Genomic DNA, 22,529 nt, shown 5'->3' on the forward strand with positions numbered 1-22,529 from the left:
CAAGAAGAAAAAGTAAAACCACTTACAACAGTAACAATGACTTTTAGAACAACTATCCTTCTTCCAAAGCTGATTTTCACCTCACTAAGACGAGGAGACTCGGCAGGAACAACATTGGACACCGTGCCATAATCAATGTCCCAGGACAACGTGGTGGTAACATAACTATGTGTGCAGATATAAGTCAAAATGTTGTTGTTCACCATCATGCAACCCTGGGCCCATATAACACTGCACACATTATTACATTCCTGGACACCTTACATGACATGCTCACTAATGTTCAGTGACCAGAGCAGACCAGATACGTCATCATATGGGACAACGTTAGTTTCCATAGGGCTGCTTTGGTCCGCAACTGGTTTACAGATCACCCACTCTTCACTGTACTCAACCTCCCCCCATACTCTCCATTCTTGAATCCAATTGAAGATTCCAATTGAATCCTGTAAAAGGGATATGCGTTGATGGGGATGACGGTCATAGACCTTCCAGCTCCAGGCAGAGAAGGCAATGGAGGAGGCATGTGGGGATAAATAATAATAATAATGTACACACGTGGCAGCATATAAAAAAAACCTATGGTGATATTTTTACTCTAACTACCTTTGGCAACTAGAGTATACTTCAAGTATACATAAAGCTGTTTCTCTCTTGTTTTTAAACTATAATATTTAATCCCTTTGATTTATTTTAAACAAACTAAAAAAACAAACACTTTCTCTGAGGCAGGTTGTTACCTGTCTGCCAGCCACTCCCATCTGCGCTGCACAAACACCTCCTCTTCCCGCTTTTCTCAGTTCTCAGTTCTGTTTTTCCCTGCACCCGCTTTAGTCATGTTGGATTTACCTTTCTATTTTATGTATAAATGCAGTTGCAGTTGCAGACAGTTGTGCAGTCTGAGCCACACAGTTCCAGTTTGATTTTAACCGTATCCGTTTGTGGACTTTGCTTTTTGCTCGATTTCTTTTTTCTGTTTCCTGTTTGTGTCTCACTGCTTCCCTCACATCTCCCTCAGCAGCTTTTCCTGCATTATTTCTAACAAAAGGTGAGCAGTTTGAACTTTTAATCTGAATTTAATATGAGTGTCTCTGATTATATATGCATTAAAGGAGAAGTTTGTCGCAATGTCTGATCTTTAAAGCAGTACTGTCTGGTTAAATATTACATTTTATATTTCAGTTTCATTTTTTGGTCATGGATGATTTCGTAAGAAACAAACTGGTTGAATGGGGGCTAAGTGAGTGGGTGGGGAAATTTAAAGGTAAAGTATTAACGTGAATCTGTGATGGGTACAGATATTGATCCTGATGTAATCTGTTAACTGTAAAACAGATCATAGATTTGTGCCGATTTCTTTTTCAATCATTTAACAAGAATTTCTGAAGAAAGTTGAGAATAAACTTTATCTCTGCAACTTTTTTTTAATTACAGATGAACAAATCGATTCTGAAAGTCTGTGTGAGCTTGATGATCAAGAAATTAATAATTTGATCACAAAAGCTGGACCAAGAGTGAAATTCAAGAAGAACCTCAAGCTGTTAAAGGTAATTAAGTTTTTTTAAGCAATCATTGTTGTTTTAGTGTACAGAGGCGAATTTCTATTAGAGTTGCCTGGATATTAAAAAATGTGCTGGCAGTAATATTATGTAGTGTAATTTTTGTTAACTCTTTACTAATATGGATTTGCAATGTTTTGATTGTGTTAGGAAGAAAAAAACACAAATCAAGAAACAGTCATTTCTTTTCAAGTAAGTTACAAACTGTTTTGTTGCCTTGAGATGAAGTATCTATATGAGAAATAAAATTTTTAGTATATGTTTAAGTTTATTTGGCTTTGCACTTTTTATCTGCAGTGTCAACAGCAGCATGAAGATGTAGCTGATGTGGTTCAGGTAAAGATTATACTGAATTTCAGACATATGACCCAACTGCCTGAGACAAAATAAAGCTCCATTGTTTTGCCTATAGGGTTACATACTGATTCAGTATTAATTTTAGTGACCTCCCATTAAGGTAACCAGGTGTCATAACTGCCGACGTAAATTAGAATTTTATTCAATTTATGTTCACCCTTAGCCAGCAGTTTTAAATTTCCCTCAGTGTCGACTGTTCTGGTCGTCTTTGCTGGTGTCTCTAGCTTCACATGCATTAGAACAGAATCACCAATTACCAGAGTTTGAGCCCCGGCGGGTGTGTCTGCAAATGGGGAAAAACACTTAGACACATGAACGGGTTGGTGGTGTGCCACGGGGCTTCTGTTTAATACTGTGCTTTCTCCTCATCGTCACCCAGTCATCCTGTTTCCCCAACTGCTCGGGACAATATGCCAGAGGGAGCTAACCTTTGGCTGGACAGGCTAAAGGGGCCCGGCTAGTTATGGGATTTTTAAGGGTGCGAAGCAGAGTCTACAATTATGTGATCCTGGCCTCCAGAGCTGCAAATAGGGTACATTTAATGCAAGTATCATTATTGCTAAAGGAGACCGAGGAGTAGGGATGGGTATCATTTAGGTTTTATCCGATACCGGTGCCAAACCGGTACTTTTGAAACGGTGCCGATGTTTAAACGGTGCTCAAACCGGTGCTTAAAGAATGGAGAACATAAACTTTGTCCAAAAACCTCTTATGTTTTTATTTTTAGCAGTCTCTTTTTTTCTGCAAAATGATAACCAAGTTAGCCTTTTCTGTTGATACAAGATACGTCCTTTGGCTGGAACCAGTGCTTAAACAATGGAAAACACAAACTTTGTCCTATAACCTCTCATGTTTAGCTGTTTTTGTTGTAAAAAGATAAGAATGTTAGCCTTTTCTGCAGCTATAGGGCATATATGGTATCACTCTATCAAACAAGAAGACAGCTGTATGACATCTCAAGAAACAAAAGCACTGAAATAAAGCACCAAAATGTGTGCTGCTTTTCTGGTTACTACCGTTTATGTCAGAACCGGTACCCATCCCTGCCGAGGAGTAACTAAACATCTGACACAATGAGCAGGAAAGTGCAGGAAGGACAGGTAATTAGTGAGTAAATACACAGAGAGTGTGTGAAGATTACACCTTAAAGTAAGTTATACGTTTTTAATTAAATTGGCTACGCAGATAAGCTACACAAAACACCACTGGGTGTTCGACAGTGTCTCACTGGCAGTAATTATTTGTAGAGTCATTTTATTAATTCTTAACTAATATAGATTTGAATCGTTTTGATTGTGATAGGAAGAACAAAACTCAAATCAGGAAACAGTCATTTCTTTTCAAGTCAGTTTAAAACTGTTTTTTCCTTCAGATTTAATGTCCATATGACAAATAAAATTTTTAATACACGTTTAAGAGCTCAATACTCTACACGGCTTTGCACTTTTTATCTGCAGTGTGAAGAGGAGCATGAAGAAGCAGCTGATGTGGTTCAGGTAAGGATTATACCGAATTTCAGACATTTAGGCCAACTACCTGAGACAAAGTAAAGCTCCATTCTCTGGTCTACAGAGACTGACAACTTTCTACAGAAACCAATAAATGACTAATCTTGATTGTAAAACTTGTATGTTAGTGTCCTTTAAATGTTGTTAAAGAGCAATGCCAATGCAAATAGTGATAATTTCCTGTATAACTCATATTCATCCTCAGGTCTTGCCATCCACAAGTGATACAGGTGAGACACATGCATCGTATTTATTGCATCTCATATTATTCTGTGTTTGAAAGGCACCAATATTTTTTGCAATCTACATAACTTTACTAAGAACAACTTTCAATGCTGAGAGAAACACATTTTCTGTTCTTATTTTTTGTTTTTGTTTTTATCCAATCAGGAAAAAGAAAACCAGACCTTGAAAGTGATGCCAGCAGGTTGCAGTCACCAGCTAAGCGACAGCGTCAGTCAATGCCAGGATTTGAAGGTATTTACGTTTCTTACTAAACAGTGTCACAGTTTAAGCCACTATAGAGTAAATTTCTGCTCAGCACAATTTGACCAACATGCCAGTTTCATCTTTGATGCTAGAAAATACTTTTTCTTTGGGCTGTTGTCAAAATTTAACAGTCACGTGATGCATGGTATACTAAGTTTGATTGGTTAGTGGTCACATTATGGTCCTGATATACTCTAATTCACACAGGTTTGCTTTTTTTAACATCAAATTTTACATTTTTTGATTATTCTAGTCTATAATTCCTTCTAAATAGTTCTTGACTTTTTTGTTCACAGAACCAACCATACTATCTAATGTGAAAAACATCATGGCATTTGTACATTCCAGACTAAATGAGCAAGACAAACTCAGTGCTTTCTTAAAGTGAGTATTATGTTTTTTCATATTTTGCTGACATACAGCAGTACAATTATAGATGCTGAAATAATACAGTAGTAAAATTTATTGGAAAGTTTTGGTGACTGAGCTACATTTTTTTCCTGTTCCTGGTATCTACCAATTCTTGGGGGAAACATTTTCGCTTTAACTGACACAAAAAGGAAGGTGTGGACGAAAACAAAAACAACAATTAGTGGAACCAGTGTATAAAACTGAAATATATAGTAATAATTCATTGAACAATCACTACCATGATTATAACTCTTGTTTAAACTCTCTTATTTAAAGCATACCTAAAAAATGTTTTCATGACTGAATCAGTTAACCTATATTTAAAATCTTGTTCAACAGGAAATTGTGCTGCCTGTTCATGAACCCTTTTCGTTCAATATTCCCCAATTTGTTTCTTGTGTCAGTCTTTTTGGTGTGTTGGTTCACTGTCTAGTTATTTTTAAGGTATACTTATCTTCCCTGCTTAGCTTCTATGTCCTTGTCTAGTGTCATCTGACTCTAACCCTGAGAGAGCCTCTCATTCTTGTTCTTGTTCTCTAAAACCTAAAGAAGAACTCGTCCCTAAATTCTGGTCCCTAAATGCAATTGACACTCTATTCTCGATGAGAGGGCCAGGGTTCGGGAGAGCCCGAGTGTCCTGTAGGGACGTTTCCTGCTGGATACACCATGGACGGGAGGCAGAAGTGGCATGTCATGTGCCTAGCGGGACTGTCTATTGAGGACATTGAAGACATCTAGCTATTTGGAACCATGATAACGGGGCTCTTGCTGATCGGAACTGGCTTGGCCCTGGCTTATCGAAAATTGAAGAAAGCGGTGACAGCTGTTCAAAACCCCACAAGGCTAGCCGCTATGACTGAAGGTCTGGGAAGAGCTGTAAGTACTCAGACTCTTCTTATTGAACGTAACATGGGAAAGATCTTGGAGAAGCTCCCGGCTCTTCAACGGGAGATTGATACACCTGGTGACCAGTGATGAGCATTAAGAACAGCTGTAAAAGTCAAATGCAGTCTGTTTGTCCTAAAACAACACAATCAACATCTTTCATGCGGCTACCCCCCCTACACGACAGCGCCAGCTGGACACTTAAAGGTCGATGCCGACAAGAACAAAACAGTTCTTCCCCGAGAAACGATAATTCACCGACTCTCTTGCCCGATCCCGCAAAGCCACCTACGTAGGCTGCGGACTGTTGATTTTCGCCTAATTGGGCAAAAGGACACTTTCTCAGGCTGAACACAGGACACACATTCTCCCACGCACACACACACATACACTGCCACTGATACGAATTCACCCCCCCACCCCCCACCCCACCCCACCCTTCCCTGAATCCAGTGCCTCCCATCCGATGTGGACAGCGGCTCAGCTTTGGATGCACGATCGCGGCGTCCCAGATACAGCTATGCGCATTGGCCTATTCCCCCCCTGTTGCTTGTCTTGTGTTTCATGGTGTTAAGGTGGGAAGACATCTCTGCTTCTTGTGTGCTCTGAAGTTTTTGTTTTCTTCTCATACTGATTCCCTTTTGGGGACTAGTATGAGCAGTTTTTTTCTCCTCGATTGCCTTTTTGTGTTATACATTTCACTTTATGCCACCTAGTCTGACCTGTCTCCCAAATGTGATGTTTGTGTATTGTATGTACGTTCAGCAAGTTCCAATTTTCAATGCAGGCAACTGCAAGCGACAAATACAAGCATTCATTCATTTATGATTCAATAGTAAACTACAACTATCCAAGTTAAGACCAACAAAGACAGATATTTTTAGGAAGTTTTGGTGACTTATCTATATTTTTTTCCTGTTCCTGGTATTTACCAATTCTTGGGGGAAACTTTCACTTTAACTGACACAAAAAGGAAGGTGTGGATCAAAACAACATACAGTAAACAATTAGTGGAACAAGTGTGTAAAACTGAAATATATACTGATAATTGATTGGATAATCAAAACCATGATTATAACTCTCTTTTAAACTCTCTTATTTGAAGCATACCTAAAAAAAAATTCATGACTGAATGAATTAACTATATTTAAAATCTTGTTCAACAGGAAAAAGATCAGTGATTTGGAGACAAACAAGAGGGAGCTGGTTGGTGTCTTTGGTAAAACTGGAGCTGGAAAGAGCTCTTTGATAAATGCCATCATCAAAGAGAAGAATCTTTTACCCTCAGGAAGTGTCAATGCCTGCACCTCAGTCATGATCAAAGTGGAGGCTAACACATACAGCTCAAAGTATGAAGCAGAAATTGAGTTCATCACAAAAGAGGTAAAATGAGCTATGAAAGTTTGATTTTTACTTAAAACTATAATATGTGTTACACTTCAGTTATTGGGGTTAAAAGTTGGGTACATACCTCAATAAATGGCTTGTCGTCTATTTTTGTAGGAGTGGAACGAAGAGTTGTGGTCATTTCGTCAGTTTCTTGACAATAATAAAAATCAGAAAAAGGAAGACGATGATTATCATGACGCTGTTGAAAAGCTGTCAGCACTGTATGGAGACGACTGGAGAAAGTCCTTTGAAAACCTCATGGATCGCAAATATTTCAAAGAAATTCCAGAATTTCTCCAATCCAGGCGGAAGATTTTGACATGTGAATCAGTAAGACAAAAACTCTCATATTACTACTATAACAGACAGCCATGATAGACTACACACGGGATGCTGGGAAGGACACAAAGGTGAAACTAGGACAACCTGGACACAAAGAGGGAACTGACCAAATAAACAAAAGACTAAGATCTAGAAACATAACTCACTTCAGAAAACAGAATGCAGCATAAATTCAAAAGTCTAAAAAACACAAAACACTGACAACAGATCGAGTAATCGCAACAAAATAGTTCTTACTGAGATCCCATAATGACATGTAGACGATCACATATGCAGAAAAAAAATCTGTTCTTGTCATAACTGTGGTTAACAGGACCCAAGACTGGTCCAGGTCCATTATGTAGAGCAGTGTTTCCCAACCACTCTGAGAAATGATCAGGTGTGCCCTGGAACTACCTGCTCTAATTAAATGGGTTACCAACTGCTAGTAAAACAGAAGAAGAAGAAGAAGAAATTTTACAATAGTCATGCTGTGAGTGAGACAACGCAGCACATAATAACGATAGATAAATATTTGAAAAGAAAAAGTAGTCAAGACCCTGGTCCTGGAGAAATTTCCAACCCAGATGAAGGCCCTAGCAAGACTAAGGCCTTCAGAAGAAAGCTAAAAAGGTATATTGGAGACAAACCGAACCAAATCCGCTATACCACTAGGTGAGCGGAAATATTATCAATATGCTTTTTTTTTTTTTGACATTTTTCTTTGGTGGTGTGCCGTGTGATTTATCTGATGTGAAATATGTGCCGTGGCTCCAAAAGGTTGGAAAACACTGATGTAGAGAACGATTTATTAATTTTTTTTACATCGCAGTAAGAACACTTACCTCTTCACACAACAGTGATCAGTTCCTTGTTTCAACCTACTCTTACCCTTTTTAAATCTCTCTGTAGAAATTCACTGCTGAGCAAAGTCAGCAAAGATTGAATCAAAGTGACCACAAACTTTAGTAAATCAGTATCTGACAGTCAGTTGTGTCAGCAATGGCATAAAGTGGTGTAAAACCCTGACATTCAAAACATGGCAAGTTATCCGCTATAGTGAATAAGGGAGCGGTCTAAAGTGGCTTATTAATATCTCAAAGTGGTATAATAATTGAGATCAGGTAGTTTCTGCTAATAGTAATAATAACTGTTGCGACCAAGAGTGTACTTAGTGTGATTTTAAATAGAAAATAAAAACTTTTAAATAAATCATAAAAATGTATTTTAATTTTGGTTTTGAATAATAATTAGGCACTTTCTTGAAACTATCAAATGGTTGATTGTTCTAAAAAGGATTTCACATGACCTGATTTTTTTATGTCACTGACTTTTAATAGTTTTTGTAAAGCACTTGCATTGCGGACTGAAATTAAACTACAATGCTTTTATTATTTATTGCAGGCTAATGAACTCTCTGCAGAATTTGTCAAGTACACAAGAAGTGATTCAAAACAAGAAGAAAGTGATGAAGGAAAAACATGGTTTTGGCCACTAGTGAAGTGTGTGACTGTCAGGGTGCCAAACAGGCCTCTTCTCCAGCATGTCACACTTGTGGACCTTCCTGGAAATGGTGACTGTAACAAGAGCAGAGATCAGATGTGGAAAGGGGTAATTCACATTTACTGTTCTTTGCTTATACTGCGTTGTCTGTAAAGAGTCATCTTTCTATTAAGCACTGAGACATGTTATTCTCCTTTCAGATAGTTGGAGATTGTTCTACTGTGTGGATTGTGACTGAAATTAATCGAGCAGCATCAGACAAAGAGGCCTGGGGGATCCTGGAAAGTGTCAGTAGTTTGATTGGAAATGGTGGCGAATGTCAGCAAATTCATTTTATCTGCACCAAGTCTGATCTTCTTGATGATTCAGATGATCTGTAAGTACATTTTGAATGCTGATCAACTACAGGGTGTTTCCATGTAAGATCAACCCAGGCTAGAAAAAAAGCAAAGCACAGGGTTGAGCCTTCGTTGTAATGAATGCAGAACATTTGGGTCAAAAGCAGTCTCATAGGCAGATACAATTTTATAAAGTTTACTGAAGATGGTGGACTTAGTAATAAACAGAGAGGGAGGGGAAGTCGAATTTCTTTGTTCTAGAGGGACTGTTTAGAAGGGTTAAAGAAAAATGAGCTGGCAGCAATCGCTTCAGTCTCAGGTCAGAACCCCTGCAAATGTTCGGAGGAACAAACAGGCAGAGTCCAGGAATAAAGTTGTCATTCTTTGTATTTCCAATTGAGAATGTGCCCGCAGGTGGGCGAGAGAGCGTGTGTGTGTGTGTGTGTGTGTGTGTGTGTGTGTGTGTGTGTGTGTGTGTGTGTGTGGTTTCTGTAGACAAAACATAATGATACAAACCAATTATAACTCAAATTACACAATAAACATAAAGATACAACTGAGGTGTACTCAAATGCAGTATGCCATATTTCTTCAGACTGGTTACATAAACTTAGTCAGACATTATGCATTAAGACACCGCATACAACTATGCACTGAAGGCAACTTTACACTGTTTATCATCTGGTACACAGAGCAGAGAACCAACAACACTTTTACTTGGTATCAGATCGGAAAGGAAATCAGTGGTATGGCACATCTCTGAACTGAAGCTGCGGAAATACGGCTATGGTGCATTCAGGGGGTATGGGAAATCCCATACACAAACCTTACCCTTTTGCACAGGGACAGCAAGAGAGAAGAGGGCGAGCAATAACAGGAGAGCAGGAGGAGAAAGAGATGCAACTGACTTCATGGCAGCTTTTATGTATGGTGCACATAATCTATGAGATTATAGGAAATCATGTATATCCTGGTCATTACAGTCAAGTAATTCAACAATTTTACATTTTAAAGCAAAAGTACCATTACACTGTCCTTCAGCAACAAAGTTAAAGTAGTTGCTGTGACAAAAAAAATTGTAAGCATGTCAGCGTGTGGTGATGTCATGATCCAAATAAAAGATGTTGGCCTTTCTACGAGTGCTTTAAGTATAAATGGTACCAGTCTTCAATATTTGCGAGTTTGTTTTTTAAACAGTCAAAATAAATACATTAAACAAATAAAGACATATTATCATAAATGACTGGAGCTGCAAGGCAGACAACTGAAGCTTAATAGGTTTATTTAGAATGAAACAAATATATAAAATGAACTGGTGAATTAGTGGAGAGCACCACGCTAAGGTGGTGGTCTGGGAGAGAGTACTCAATGACTGGCAGGGAGAAATTGGGAGTTGTTCTTACTCGGTTTAGAAACACGGCTGAGACGGAGTCTGTAGTGATCAGGTAAGTATTTTGGTGTGAGGCTCTGACAACCCAGGTTAGCAAGTAGGAGTGTGAGAGGATATTAGCCAGACCAGACGTTTAAAACTAGAATTCAACAAACTGGAGGACAACCACCATCAGACAGAGAAACATTGCCACAGCCAGTCTTTAAATACAATCTACATGTTAACAATGAGTTGCAGGTGTGCAACAGTCAGGGAAAGCTCAGCTTGGTAAGAAAGGGAGGTTTTACACATTTCACCAAAAAGGCCAAGAATAAAACAAAACCACCCAGCCTGCCCCAGATTAATGATGGTGATGATAATAGTGATGATGGTAACAGTACATATTTGCACATTTCTTGTAGTTCATCAGCTGATATCCATGATCGAATAGTTAAAAGAAACATTCAAGCCAATGATGGAGTAAGGAAAGAATTCAACAAGAGAAGCAAGATTAAGGTGAGTTTTATAGGCTGACAGAAAATAATACAGACTCTCCACAGTTGCAAGGATGCTTTAAAATTAAATAATTTTTCTTCAGACACACTTCACTGATGACAGTTTCAAAGTGTTCACAGTGAGCTCCAAAGAGTTCCTAAAAGGGAAGCATCTAAGTCCAGAAGACACTGGTAGGTGAAGTCTCAGTGAACATGATGTTTTAGTTTGCAGTGACTGAAAGATAATTATTTAATTTGAATCAAAGTATGTAATGTCAAACTGTTGCACTCAAACTTCTTCTCAACAGAAATACCCAAACTTAAAGGATTTTTGCAAGAGCTCAATGACTGTCACTCAGAGACAGTAAACTATGTGAATGGAGCTTATGGGATTCTGTCTTTGATTGAAGGTGCCAGGCGCAGAAAAGAGGTGAGGTCAAGTTATCTATGTGGAACAATATTTTACTGACAAATTTAAAACTTCAAATGTTTCCATAACTCTGACACCTAACAAAATTTTAGTTATCAAGATTTCTTGACAGGAACTGACTGAAAAAAATATCAAAATGATGAATAAAAATAAAAAGTTGTATTTATGTTATTACTGCTTTAATAGAAAATAAATATACTGTTTTAATTTCAGGGTGTTGGAAAAGCAGATGATGTATGTAAAGTCCTTGAGAAAAACATGACAGAAAAACTTGATCAAGTGAAAAAAGCAGTTGAAAAAGCGATCAAGGATTTTGAACAGTGTCTTACAGAAGGGGTTAAAAATTCCAAAACCTCTGATGAAAAACTGAAATCGTTTTTGGACCGTGATGTATGTATTTGAATTATAATTAACACCAAAGCAACAGATTTTGCACTTTATACGAGCATGTGTTTAGAAATGTTTCCCTGATTTGTTTCAGAAACAGCCTAGTTTTTTCAAGACACTAGAGGCTGTGGTTAGAAAAGACGGCATGCACAAAACAAAAAAAGGGGAACACATAAATCTCAACACAGTATTAGCTTCATGTTTGACTGACAGCATTGATGAAAAATTCAGAAAGACCTTCCCGTAAGAATAAACAAATTTTAAACTGTACACTATACTTAAAATGATTAAAACAAACTTTTCAATACTGCCATCATGAAACATTTTTTTCAGAAATGATGTTAAAGGTGGATATTTCGATGGAGTCATCAGTAGATTTTCACTTGACACAAATTCGCTGATTCAAAAATACCAAGATGTCAAACTGCAGCTGATATTTCTCCAGACAGAGGTACAAGATGAAACAATCCAGTTTATCAGTCCATTATAGCAGAACTGACCTATTCACTCTTCAAATAGTAAGTTTTTTTATTAACTGATCCATGTTTCATGCTTTTAAGGAGGATAAAATTAAGGCAAAACTCAACAAAATAATCCTAAAAGAGAAGAAAATCATCTACAACAGTCTAACAGAGGCAATTGAGAAAAACATGAAAAAGTGCTATGAAGGTAAGAAGATGGTCAACTTGTCACTATATTAAATCACAATTGTACATAAAAAATGTTTTGACAAAGTTTATTTTCTACTTGTAGATGCACGAAAAATTTCAGGGAATGATGCACTGAAAAAAATGAGGAAGACTATTGAGACACATGTATCCTTAAATAGGAACATGTATGAGGACGCAAAAGAGACCATGTTGGAGAAGATGGATGAACTGATGGTTTGTCACATTACAAATTAATTTGAGACCATGTTGTGTTTTTTCTATATTTGAGTGCTTTTGCTCAGTCTGAACATTCTCAAAAGATTAGTGAGTGGCTGTTAATATTTGTATTTTTCAGTATTACAAAGATTTAGTCTACAATGATGAGTTGAACTGAAGAGCTTAAAGCATAAACTGGACACAAGAACAAACATCTACCCATTAATTCAGATGTTTCAGTTGTTTTGAACCTCAATATTTGACTCTGTGAAAAGTAATAAAAGCTCTGATGTTTAATTAGATGATCATCTGCAAGGAACTAAAGGAAACCATGGACCACTCCATTAAACTCTCACTCAAGGCATCAGCTTTGAGTGAGAGTCTTCCAGGTAAAGAAAATATAGGCTATGAAAGTAAATCATTAGTAAAATGTTGAACAATGCTAAGCCCATGTTTTTATCTATTTGTTTGCTTTTCAGATGTTTCAGAGCATCTTGAAACTGTCCAGCAACATTACAATGAAGGTAAGAGCAGTCAAGAGAGAGAAATGACATCACAGTAACCAGGTAAATATATAACTCTTATTTCATGTTACTTTAACAGTTCCTGTGAATTCTCAAAGAAAGAGGGTGAAATTTGATGACAATCCTAAGCACCTAAATATACAGTAACTTTTAATTGTTTAATATATAAAATATAATATATAAAATATGTTTATTTGTGTTTAGTGTTAATGATAAGTTTGTCATAATTTAAAGATCAGAATAGCCATTTTAAATTACATATAGCCATTTAAGCTGTCCTTTTGTATTTTCATCATCTCAGCTAAAAAATCCAACTGGTTCTTAGCTAACATTGTACCAGGTAATGTTATGCAGTGTTAAAGTATGACACCACAACGTTACATCTTCTTCAAAAGAAGTTTAGAAGCAGCTGCTAAACGACTGCTAACAGTGGTGACACCAGAAGCACTACCAACATAAAAGTTCAGGTTTTGCTCAAAAACTTCCCTGAATATTGTGCACAGTCTTTTGACAGAAGTGACTTATTGACTCATATCAGACTGACAGCTGAAGTAAACAGGCTGAATTTGTTATTGCTGAGCACAGATGAAGTATTTGAATAATATCACCACTTATAATTTGTGTTATTTTACCCTTTTTGTATCCGAGTCACCTCAAACATGTTAAAATAAAGTGTTTCCCAAAATGACTTTCTACACAAACAGTAACAGAAACAACAGATATTAACATTTTCTATTCTAGGGTGAGGAGGCTTCAAGACATTTTAAAGCACATTTTAAGTACTGACACTTGTACTGTTTGCCTGAGTAGCTGAGTGTTAAAAATCTTTGTGCTTATTATTACTGGATGTTTCAGATTTGCTCCACACAGTAACAGCAGAAACCTGATGACCCACTCAACATCTCTGAGGGAACACTGACCATGAGGTCTCTGGATATCACCACAGACATTTCTGTCAAGTTGTGTTTACTGCTGTCTTTGAATGTTGTGTTTGACTTTTAATGAATTTGATGAAATTAGATTTTTCAGTCCTCACTGCAAGAAAGTCCTGGGTTTGAATCCAGTTTGAGGCCTTTCTGTGTGGACTCTGCATGTTCTTCCTGTGTCTGTGTGGGTGCTCTCTGTGTACTCCAACTTCTTCCCACAGGCTAAAACATGCATGGGGGTTAGGTTAATGGGTGATCTTGGATATAGATGTGCATGTGAGCAAGAATAGTTAGCTGTGTGACACAGTTATTATAGTTTTGTATTTTGTCATTAATTTTTATTTTATTTCTGTTTAGTTTCAGTAAGTTTCAAGACTGTTCTTATTTCAATTTATTTTTTATTGTTTGAAAATGTTTAGTTTTAGTTGGGTTTTATTACTGTTATAATTTTTTTTTAATTGTTGTGTATTTAGTGCAAATGTCAGAGGCAAAATTTAGGAAAACCAGTAGAAACAATAGGAACGTTTCACTTTTTGAAAACAGTTGACCCACTTGTCTTGTAGATGTCCAGTGTCTCAAACACGTCCATCAATACCATGTCAGGCACATTGTAATAACATTTTTACCAAACTAACAAATACTGAAACTAAAACTATTTCCTCTATACACTGATTTGTATTTCAAATGAGGTCATTTAATCGTTTCTGTAGTTTGTTGTTTTAATTTTGTTTAACTAAAATATTCATATCTAGTTTTAGTTTTTAGTTTAGTTTTAGTTGAGTGGAATAACCTTAGCAACCTGTTCAGGGTGTACTCTGCCTTTTGCCTGACAACTGGGAAAGACTCCAGCAACCCTGAATTGGATAAGCAAAAGAAAAAGGATAGATGAAGATTTTTAAGCATGAATTCCTCCCAGGGTTTTTAAGGTTTTAGTTGTGAGGGTCTAAACCAAAAGGCCAGCACTCTGTCCAAAAATGTTTTGATGTCTATTTTCTCCATTTTGTTGTATTTGTTCATTATTTGTAGACCCTAGTTATAGAGAAAATTATACAGCGGTAGAACTACAATGTTACAGATTTTAATTTTAGTGCTTTAAACCACAGGAATACTGTGATATTCAGACTCTTTTCAGTTTTAAGGATTCAATTTAAGTAAATTTGAATATTTATTTTCGTGATGTATTTGTCAGTTTTATTCTTAAACTTCTATAGCACATGATTTATGTATACCATTTTACTTACATTTCTAACATAAATATGAATTTACTGTAATACAGTGGTTTCTTTGGTTGTCATATGAGTAATAAAGCAGCAGCAAAAAATACGTCTCACCTTCTACTTTAACTATTATATCATATTGTTTTCTGTTGTTTCTATTCTGTATTGATTCTATGCTGTAAGATGGAAACATTTTTTTTCAAACCCTGTTCTTGTTTTTTTCTGACCCTAAAACTAAGCTACCTGCCAAAAAGCACTTTGCAGTACCACAGTAGCTTGTAACATAGAGCAAAGTTATCTATGAACTGTAAAGACTGAACCACGAACCATTTATCAACCAGAAGTCAAATGATTGTGAATCCTGCTTCATCTGAAGGCGTTCTTGCCTGGGTGGCCTTACAGGTCATCTACAATCCTCCAGTCACATTTTTTATCAGAATCTCTCTTCTATAATTGTATAATAATTAACTTTTATGGCTAAAGTAACCTTTTATAACCTTTTGTGTGATATTAAAATAATAGAGGTTTTTACATTTACTGTTTCACCAAGGGTTAAAAGACCAATGTCTTTAGACTTTTTGAATGCAGAATATTAAATTAAAGAAATTTAGCAACGGCAAAGCAAAGGAAAAATCAACTAATAATAATAATCACTTAATAAAATCACTTGAATTCGACCTATGTAATTAATCTACTCTAATGTAGATTCCTAAAACTGATGTTGGGAGGAATGAGAGAGAGGATGGGCTCATCCAGGCCTGAAGATGATTTAACAATTTGGACATATGTGTTACACCCCCTTCCTTCGTCTTACCAAATGTGGTTTGCTCTGTGAATCCCATCCTGTTGTTTCTCTCCCTCTCTGTAACGTTTCACATTGAGACATTTGGGAAAAACTTTAGTCATTCATTACAGTGGTCATAAACTCTGTTTTATCACTCTGCATAATTCAGCAAGTCAAACTTAACAGTTGCATGTTATTTGTTGTGTGTGGGTGGGCTGTCGACTTTGACAGAGAACATTGACAATTTATATTTTTCTTAGTATTTGTGAGGATTAAAGATGGCAGTAAAGATTTGTGATAAAACTGAGGTTGTTAGATTCGGCCCTGAATATCTTAGAAATATGGTATCTAACCAGATTTTTACTCTGGATGGCATTACCTTGTCCTCCACTAACACTGTGAGGAACCTTGGAGTCATTTTTGACCAGGATATGTCCTTCAATGCACATGTTAAATATGTAAGACTGCTTTCTTCCATTTGTGCAATATCTCTAAAACTAGAAATATCCCATCTGGCGCTGAAAAACTAGTTCATGCATTTATAACTTCTTGGCTGGACTACTGTAATTCATTATTATCAGGATGTCCTAAAACATCCCTGAAAAGCCTTCAGTTAATCCAAAATGCTGCAGCAAGGGTACTGACAGGGACTAGAAAGAGAGAGCATATTTCTCCAGTATTGGCTTCCCTTCATTGGCTTCCTGTTAAATCCAGAATTGAATTCAAAATCCTGCTCCTCGCATACAAGGTCTTAAATAATCAGGCCCCATCTTATCTTAATGACCTTGTAGTACCATATCACCCTATTAGAGCACTTCTCTCTCACACTGCAGGCCTACTTGTTGTCCGAAAGTATTTAAAAGTAGAATGGGAGGGAGAGCCTTCAGTTTTCAGGCCCCTCTTCTGTGGAACCAGCTTCCAGTTTGGATTTGGGAGACAAACACTATCTCACCCAAACCGGTCGCAGCAGATGGCCGCCCCTCCCTGAGTCTGGTTCTACTGGAGGTTTTTTCCTGTTGAAAGGGAGTTTTTCCTTCCCACTGTCGCCAAAGTGCTTGATCATAGGGGTCATAAGATTGTTGGGTTTTTCTCTGTATGTATTATTGTAGGGTCTACCTGCAATATAAAGAGCCCTGAGGCAACTGTTGTTGTGATTTGGGGCTCTACAAATAAAATTGAATTGAATTGAATGGAATGGAATAGTAATAATTAAGAATTTTTTAAAAAGTGTTCATCACCCAACATTGTCTCACAACTTTATTATTCGTACATGGCCAACATGTGGCAGCATATAATAAAACCTATGGTAATATTTTTAATCTAAGTACCTTAATTTAGTTTGGCAACTTTGCCTAATGTCAGTGGCTCCATAATATAAATATTTTTCTGTTTGCCCAAGAAGTGAAAGATCCCTGGTTTGATTCTGGTTAGCTGCACAAATTAGTAACATATGAAGCTGTCCGTGGTGATGAGCTCTTGTGAAAAAAGGGAACAGCTGAAAGTACTTTTTCTTCTTTTTTTAATGTTTTTTTTTCCAGTGTAGTTTAAGTATACATAAAACTGTGTTTTTGTCTTGTTTTTAAACTATAATATTTGTAAACTTTAATCCCTTTGATTTATTTTAAACAACAACAACAACAAAAAAACACGTTCTCCGAGGCAGGGTGTTACCTGCCTGCCAGCCACTCCCATCTGCGCTGCACAAACACCTCCTCTTCCTGCTTTGCTCAGTTCTCATTTCTGCTTTTCCCTGCACCCACTTTACTCATGTTGAATTTACCTTTCTATGATATGAATAGATGCAGTTTCAATTGTGCAGTCTGAGCCACACAGTTACAGTTTGTTTTTAACCATATCTGTTTGTGGACTTTGCTTTGTTGGCAGAGATATGAAAATGCGCAGGAAAATCTGATGTGCATGGCAAACTTCACCGACGATACTTAGGGAGGAATAAACACACATCAGCCTTCGGCCATTTTGATGAACGCGTACGCCCCCTAGAGCGCGCCAACTTTATTAACAGCCACACAAATGTAAACCACACATCAAACATAGATGAACCATTTGACTGTCTCCATAATTGAGAGCAGTTTCTCTCCTCATGTCAACACCCCCACTTGCTCTCATATTATGATGCTCTTAAGTAACAAAAAACACAGATAGGGTTTGTTCCTCGGTACTGTATACCTGTCCGTATACCATGTTAAATGTCCAAACATAAACTTCTCAAACTTGAACAACTTAACCTTTGTTGCAGGTTTTGTCATTACATCTGCTACCATCTCTTCTGTTGAACAATAATCCAGAGTTATTTTTCCTGCACTCACGGTTGACCTCACAAAGTGGTACTTTATGTCAACATGTTTACATCTCTGTCTCGTCACAGGATTCTTCGCCAACGCAATTGCACCCTGATTATCTTCATGAACTTTTGGCGGTGCATATTTCTGTCCATCGATACCTTGTAACAGTTGCATTAGGTACAAAACTTCTTGTAGGGTTGCAGCTAAAGCCATGTACTCAGCTTCACAGGTAGATAATGCAACAGTAGGTTGCCTTTTGGTTTTCCATGAGATTAAAGAACCATCTACAGACAAGCTTATGCAATAACCAGTTGTACTCCGTCTGTCTGTTACATCAGCTGATGAACTGACCACAACCTCAGTTCTTTGTTGTCACATTTCCTGTAACATAGTTCTTTCTCGGTTGTCCCTTTCAGATATCTCAGTACATGTTTTACTGTAGTCCATTGGTCTTCAGCTGGCTCAGTAAAATACTGTGAAAGTTTACTGACTATAAAACTCAAGTCTGGTCTTGTGCATGTAGCCAAATAGATCAGACTACCAACTGCTTCTCTGTACCTTTTGACATCACTCATCCTTTCTGCATCATCAGCATAGTTCAGTGTTTGCTCACAAGGTGTCTGTCTTTCTTTACAATCCTGCATGTTGAATCTTTCAAGTATTTTTTCCACATATTGTTTTTGTGACATTTTTACACAGTTATCACTCTGGTCAAAATCTATACCAATGAAATGTCTCAGTTTACCCAAATCCTTCATTTTGAATTTTGCTGCAAGCATTTTCTTCACAATAGTTAGTTCACTTTCATCACTAGCAGCAATGATCAGGTCATCTACCCATATAATCAGAATCACCTTCTTATTTTCTGTCATCTTTGTGTAAACACAATGGTCAGCGGGATTTTGCACAAAGTTGTTCTCACTCAGATATTCATGCAACAACTTGTTCCAATTTCAGCCTGATTGTTTTAGCCCATATAGCGACTTTTTCAACTCGCACACCAACTTTTCATTTGTGTCGGATTTTACCTCATAGCCCTCAGGTTGTTCCATGAATACCTCACAATCTATTGGTGCGTGAAGATAGGCAGCTTTAACATCCATCTGATGTAAAAGCATGTTTTCTTGTGCTGCCTTTTGCATCAACACTCTGATACTAGTCAGGTTAGCAGTAGGGGAAAATGTTTCTTCATAATCCACACCTATCCTCTGACTGTATCCTTTAGCAACATAACGTGCCTTGTACTTCTCAGATCCATCAACATTGTTTTTGACTGCATACACCCATCTACCCCCCACTGTCTTCTTACCCTCAGGCAAAGTGGTTAAGGTAAATGTGTCATTTTCTCTTAGTGATTGCATCTCTTCATCCATTGCACTGACCCATTTCTCTGAGTTAGATGAAGTTATTGCTTCCTTGAATGTTTGGGGTATGTTACACATTGCTCTGTAACAATAATCCATGTTTGTGAGTACTTGATCACAATCCTTCTTGTCAGTAGCATATTCACTTAAATACCCAGGCCTCTTTCTCACTCTGGAAGGATACCTTGCAGCCTCACAGTCGAGTTCATTCTCCTGTGACTGTCTGCTCATCTCAGACATGCTTAGTGGGATCTGTTCCTGAGTATCTGTGTGTTCTGTACTCACATCAGTCTTTTCTCTGGTCTTGGTGAACCTGTTTTGTGTCTCAAAGTCACTCTCATCATCTGGCACCTTGTCAGTCTGTGTTTGTCTCTCTACTCTTGTTTTGGTCTCAAACTTCACCAGTCTATGCTTCTGTACTTTCCCACTGTCTGGGTAGTAGACCATATAAGCTGGACTGTTCTTGTCATATCCAACAAAAATTCCTTTCTCACACCTTGAGTCTAGTTTTCTCTTGTTCTGCCTGTAGGCATAACACACTGACCCAAATGTCTGCATCCTGGAAAGGTTTGGCCTTCTTCCTGTCAGCATTAAATATGGTGTCTGTTCTGTGCATCTGTTAAAACATCTGTTCTTCACTACAGCTGCTGTTTGCACTGCGTAAGTCCCACAACTCTTTAGGTAACTCTTTCTCTATTAGCATACACCTGGCCATATCAAAAAGAGTGCGCCAATTGCGTTCAGTGCCTGATACTCATTTCCCATAAACTCTGTTCCATTGTCAGACCTGATACATTTAACTTGCCCATACGGGGCCGTATCAGCCAAAAACTTCTGTGTTGCTTTTGCTGTGTCACTCTTATTTTTCAGAAAATACACAAACACTGCACTGGAATAGTCATCAGTGAATGATAGTGCAAATCTATATCCATCTCTGGACTCTGGGTCTACTGGACCAGCTACATCTGTGTGTACCAGCTCTAAAGCAGTTTTGGCTCGTGCATCAGGGTCCCTGTTTCTAGTTTGAACGAACTTTCCCTGTGTGCACACTTCACAATGCAAGACAGATTTATCTGTTTTCCCTTTGATTGCCATACCATCAACAACACCCTGTAATTTCTGAATGTCATCATAATTACAGTGACCAAGAATTTCATGCCATGTTTGCATGTCATAGCAACTGTGGAAAAGAGGAAATTGCTTTACTGCTACAATATATTAGATAGCATATTAATCAGCATTAATATTATCTCGTATAGCTTTAAGCTGGCCAGGTGACAGTTAATACCCGGACACCAGAATAATCATTTAACACACTGACACCATATTAATCCTTATTACAGGTGCAGCATAACCACTTTCAGTATTACTATGTCTTTATACACACATTGCAGTCCTGTGCTCATAAGGAGTTGAAGCTTTCCCAGGTAATTAAAGGTCTCAAGCTTCATTCAGCGTGACTGTCTGGGTGACACATTGGTTAAGAAGCCGGGAGCTTAAGAGAGATCGCACACATGCTTACAAAACACATATATATCACATATAACCTAGAACCAGAGTTAAGCATAGGCCTGAATGTATTGAGCAAACATGTTGCACTGGAGCTTTCTTGACAACAGGTGACGCGGGGAGAGGACCAGCCCCTGGAGACTGCAGAGGCCAGAGTCCATTGCCTTTTTTGGAAGAAGATGCCAAAAAGAGGAACCTCGATGTTGCATTTTATGCTTAAAATACATGAATGTTCTGTACATGCAAATTATGTGCTTGTAAACGCTAGAAGGGGCGTCATAATACCCTGATGCTATAAAAGCAGTCTGAAGTATAATTTTGGTGAAGACCCTTGCTGACATGTGCAGTGACTGTCTTCCCGCGCGAAGACTTCAATAAAAGATCGCTTTGACCCAAATCTTCTGGACTGTCTTGCCTTTGTACTCTCCACCAATTCTGAACCCTTAACAATTGGTGCATTGGCCGCGGTTGGTAGGGAGAGACGGTGTTGGCATTGTAGACGTCCAAGGGGGTCGCACAGACAGGATCCGGTGGTCAATCTGAGTGGACAAACGGGCAGCCCATCGCAAAAGGTAGGCACTACCTGTTGAATTATTCCGAAGTGTGCCGAATTGGATGTTTAAATTAATGTCTACTCATTAGATTACTGGTGACTGTTTGTGTTGTTATGATCTGATATTTTGTAGTGTACACATTGAATAAGAAAAGGTAAAAGTAACGGAAATAGGAAATACACAAGTTAAAGTAGTTGGACTACTGAATTTAGGATATAGGTCATTTGAAATCTGTATATGGTCATACAGTTATAATTGAATACAAAGCTGGGCTTGGGCATCGATAAGTGGGTTGGTGGTTTCATAGGATGTCTTTAAAACGTAATTGAATTCATGTAGAACGGAACTGTGGAAAGTTCTAGGAAGTGCATCGCTCAGAGGTAACGCTTGCCGGAGTCAGGGACGCTTAGACTCCGTCCTCTATGAGGGATAGTCAGTTGGTCACTGTGGAGCTTGGGGCACTCCAGCATAACTAGTGGTTGGACCACTTTACCGTTTGGAACGGTCTATGCACTTATTTGGGTAGCAAAGGTTGGACCTTGGGCGTTGGACGCTTTTAAATTCACTTAGGAACTTTAGTAATTAGACCAGACACAGGTTGGACCTGATACTGGGTCATTGACTATCAAAAACTTGGAGTTTGTCCCTTGGAGGGTTAATTCAAATTTTGTCGAAATTATGTAGGTTGTGCAATTTAAGGCCTTGTAAATATTATTTAATTTACCAGACGTCTCTGTATTATAATTTCTATGTTTGTATATAGGCTCTGTCTGCCACGGGCACTGCAGCAGGCTGGTTATTTTGAGAGTGTGTCTGTGTCTATGTAAATGACATGCCTGTGACTTATTTAGACTGACATTTCCTGTTTACTAATGAGTGGTTAATGACTGACTCGAGAGCCTGGATTAAGGAAGACTTGTGGTGGTGTTTTAAGGGAAGATTTGCCTTTATTTCTACTTTGTTGGCATTATGATTGTTAAATATGATAAATGATCTATGATGTGTGTTTTGTTTTGAACATTCCTGAATGCTATAATACTTG

At 37.8% G+C, this 22,529-nt stretch overlaps 1 protein-coding gene across 5 annotated transcripts; it reads left to right on the forward strand.

Annotated features, from left to right (window-relative positions):
• Positions 1-803: 803 nt before the first annotated feature.
• Positions 804-15,080, forward strand: LOC116333246 (nuclear GTPase SLIP-GC-like). Of its 5 annotated transcripts, none has more exons than XM_039611677.1 (24): positions 804-1,048; positions 1,183-1,264; positions 1,435-1,547; positions 1,710-1,751; positions 1,857-1,895; positions 3,374-3,412; positions 3,630-3,654; positions 3,815-3,901; positions 4,210-4,297; positions 6,376-6,592; positions 6,713-6,928; positions 8,324-8,530; positions 8,623-8,798; positions 10,552-10,645; positions 10,728-10,815; positions 10,932-11,053; positions 11,267-11,443; positions 11,535-11,683; positions 11,774-11,891; positions 12,001-12,109; positions 12,194-12,324; positions 12,608-12,695; positions 12,786-12,872; positions 13,686-15,080. In XM_039611677.1, the coding sequence occupies exons 2-23, from the start codon at positions 1,198-1,200 to the stop codon at positions 12,866-12,868; spliced, it is 2,475 nt and encodes an 824-aa protein (XP_039467611.1). In that variant the 5' UTR covers positions 804-1,048; positions 1,183-1,197; the 3' UTR covers positions 12,869-12,872; positions 13,686-15,080. The 5 variants fall into 5 exon arrangements, with proteins under 5 accessions (XP_039467611.1, XP_039467612.1, XP_039467610.1 ...); XM_039611678.1 differs by having other exon boundaries at positions 12,786-12,830; XM_039611676.1 differs by lacking the exon at positions 13,686-15,080 and adding an exon at positions 12,910-13,671 and having other exon boundaries at positions 12,786-12,830.
• Positions 15,081-22,529: the final 7,449 nt, after the last annotated feature.

This window comes from Oreochromis aureus, linkage group 4 (genome assembly GCF_013358895.1).
Source record: "Oreochromis aureus strain Israel breed Guangdong linkage group 4, ZZ_aureus, whole genome shotgun sequence".
In the NCBI taxonomy this organism is placed as follows: domain Eukaryota; kingdom Metazoa; phylum Chordata; class Actinopteri; order Cichliformes; family Cichlidae; genus Oreochromis; species Oreochromis aureus.

Bases quoted from the DNA above. Each gene is read 5' to 3' on its own strand.
- LOC116333246 (XM_039611676.1), top strand. From the start codon at position 1,198: ATGGATGATTTCGTAAGAAACAAACTGGTTGAATGGGGGCTAAGTGAG. The intron at 11,444-11,534 runs GTATGTATTTGA...GATTTGTTTCAG, and splicing joins AATCGTTTTTGGACCGTGAT to AAACAGCCTAGTTTTTTCAA. The intron at 11,684-11,773 runs GTAAGAATAAAC...CATTTTTTTCAG, and splicing joins AAATTCAGAAAGACCTTCCC to AAATGATGTTAAAGGTGGAT.